The 1,877-nt window shown below is 39.3% G+C and overlaps 1 protein-coding gene across 1 annotated transcript in view; it reads left to right on the plus strand.

Annotated features, from left to right (window-relative positions):
* smarca2 (SWI/SNF related BAF chromatin remodeling complex subunit ATPase 2) overlaps positions 1-1,877 on the plus strand; it is a gene marked incomplete in the record, with an annotated part of 64,893 nt that overhangs the window by 40,074 nt on the left and 22,942 nt on the right. The window contains 1 exon segment of the mRNA XM_014033183.1: positions 599-645. Within this exon segment, the coding sequence (XP_013888637.1) occupies positions 599-645 (47 nt within the window).

Genomic DNA, 1,877 nt, shown 5'->3' on the forward strand with positions numbered 1-1,877 from the left:
CTCTGAAGGTGGTCTGAGCCTCCTCTGAAAGGGGGTCTGAGCCTCCTGTAAAGGGGGTCTGAGCCTCCTCTGGAGTGACCTCTGAAGGTTACCTGCATTCATTTCTATCTGAATGTTTTAAACCACAAACAAACAACTATTGTTAGTCGATGGTCCTCTTTTGCTTGTGACCAACCTGTTTGTCACCATGTGGAGGCGGAGCTTATAAGGCTGAGTTCAGCTGAAACTCCTCAGACTGAAGAAGTCTGTTGGAGGAGAGAGGAACCGTTTCACTGAAGAAGAACCATCCAGAGGAACTACTGATTTTTTCTTTTTTGGTTTTAAACAACAGTTTTAAAGAGCTTGAATAAGATTTGTTTCTGCTTCTAATGGTTTAATCTCATTCTACATTTGTAACATTGATTTCTTTACTGTGCTGAGAAGAAMGTAATTAAAAAGCTGCAGTGTTATAAAACCATGAAAAATAATAGTAATTAAACWTAAAGAGTTTAAATTTGAGCTCCTCGTCATCTTTAGATGTGTGGCTCTGTCCAGGCTGATGTAAATGTTGGACATGTTTTCTGTTTCTAATTGAAATGTTTGATTCTCTGTGATTCAGGAATCTTTTGCTGAACATTTGGGTTATCCTAATGGCATCATCAGTGGGTGAGTTTCACAATCCGAGCCGCTCCTCTGAACTTCCACACCTTTTATTTCAGGGACATTTCATCATGTAGCTGTAGAAAACAAACAGCCCATCAAGCACAAACTTAAAAAGGAAACTTTTCAGGCTGTCTTGCATCATAAGCAGGAGGTTTATTATGAGAGGTGTGTGCCAATAACCTTTGTGGAGATGTGATTTACATTACTTGATGTGTTTTAATGAATAATTCAATTCAAAAAATTATTCATTTCATTGAAAAATAACTATATACAATAAAAACCAATGAAATTACACAAATCAAAGTAAAAGGAATGATAAACCCGCCTCTACGACTGATGTGAAGCTGTGGCCTTTGGTTAACTAAATGAACAGGTGCTGCTCATGGAGTGTGAAGCAGGGCAGAAATAAAGGCTCAGTGTTCATACAGACCAGCTGACATTTCTTTACARTGTGAGAGTAATCAGTGTTTCCACTGACTGCTTGTTCACACTCAAACACAAGTGGGAACATTTCTCTATCAAAGAACAGGTTTTTACTTTTACCACAGATGGAAAACAAACAGGATTTCACTGTGCTGAACTAAAACCCACAAACATGTTGGGTCAGTTTAAGGACAGGTGGTCTCAGCTCACACACTGCTTCATTATTTTAAAGAGTCTAGCCCCCACATGCTCTGGCTTCACTCTGCACGGACTCATGGTGGTCTTAAAGTGTCCGTCCACCGGACTAGTCCGCGCAGAGATCAGTTTTTTATGTCCACGTCTGCGGTGTCACACAATAAACTGCCCAGTGAGTTCACATCGAACTGTTTGGATGCAGCACCAAGCTGATAAAGTGGAGAATCTGGTCTTTTGTCGGTTAAATGGAGTCTAAATTTGAAGAACGTCTCATGGAGGAGATTAGAAAACGTTGATGCGTCAAGAACTGCATTTCCACTGACCATGAAAATGCAMAAATTAGAATTCCTAAAATAAATGTGTTTAATGGAAACACGTCAATGTTGAAAAAAAACTTCCTTTTTTTTTTGACAAAATCAGAATCAGCTTTATTGGCCAARTATGTTTACACACACAAGGAATTTGCAGTTTAGTACATCCGTCCAGAGAGAAACACACAACATGGGAGAACGAATGTCCACGGTCATTCACAACAACGTGCACTACCTTACAGTGGAATACACACACGTAGGAAGGGTGAGTTTAAAAAAAAAACTTTGATCTTGTGTTTAACACAC

The sequence above is a fragment of the Austrofundulus limnaeus genome, unplaced genomic scaffold (genome assembly GCF_001266775.1).
Source record: "Austrofundulus limnaeus strain Quisiro unplaced genomic scaffold, Austrofundulus_limnaeus-1.0 Scaffold1656, whole genome shotgun sequence".
In the NCBI taxonomy this organism is placed as follows: domain Eukaryota; kingdom Metazoa; phylum Chordata; class Actinopteri; order Cyprinodontiformes; family Rivulidae; genus Austrofundulus; species Austrofundulus limnaeus.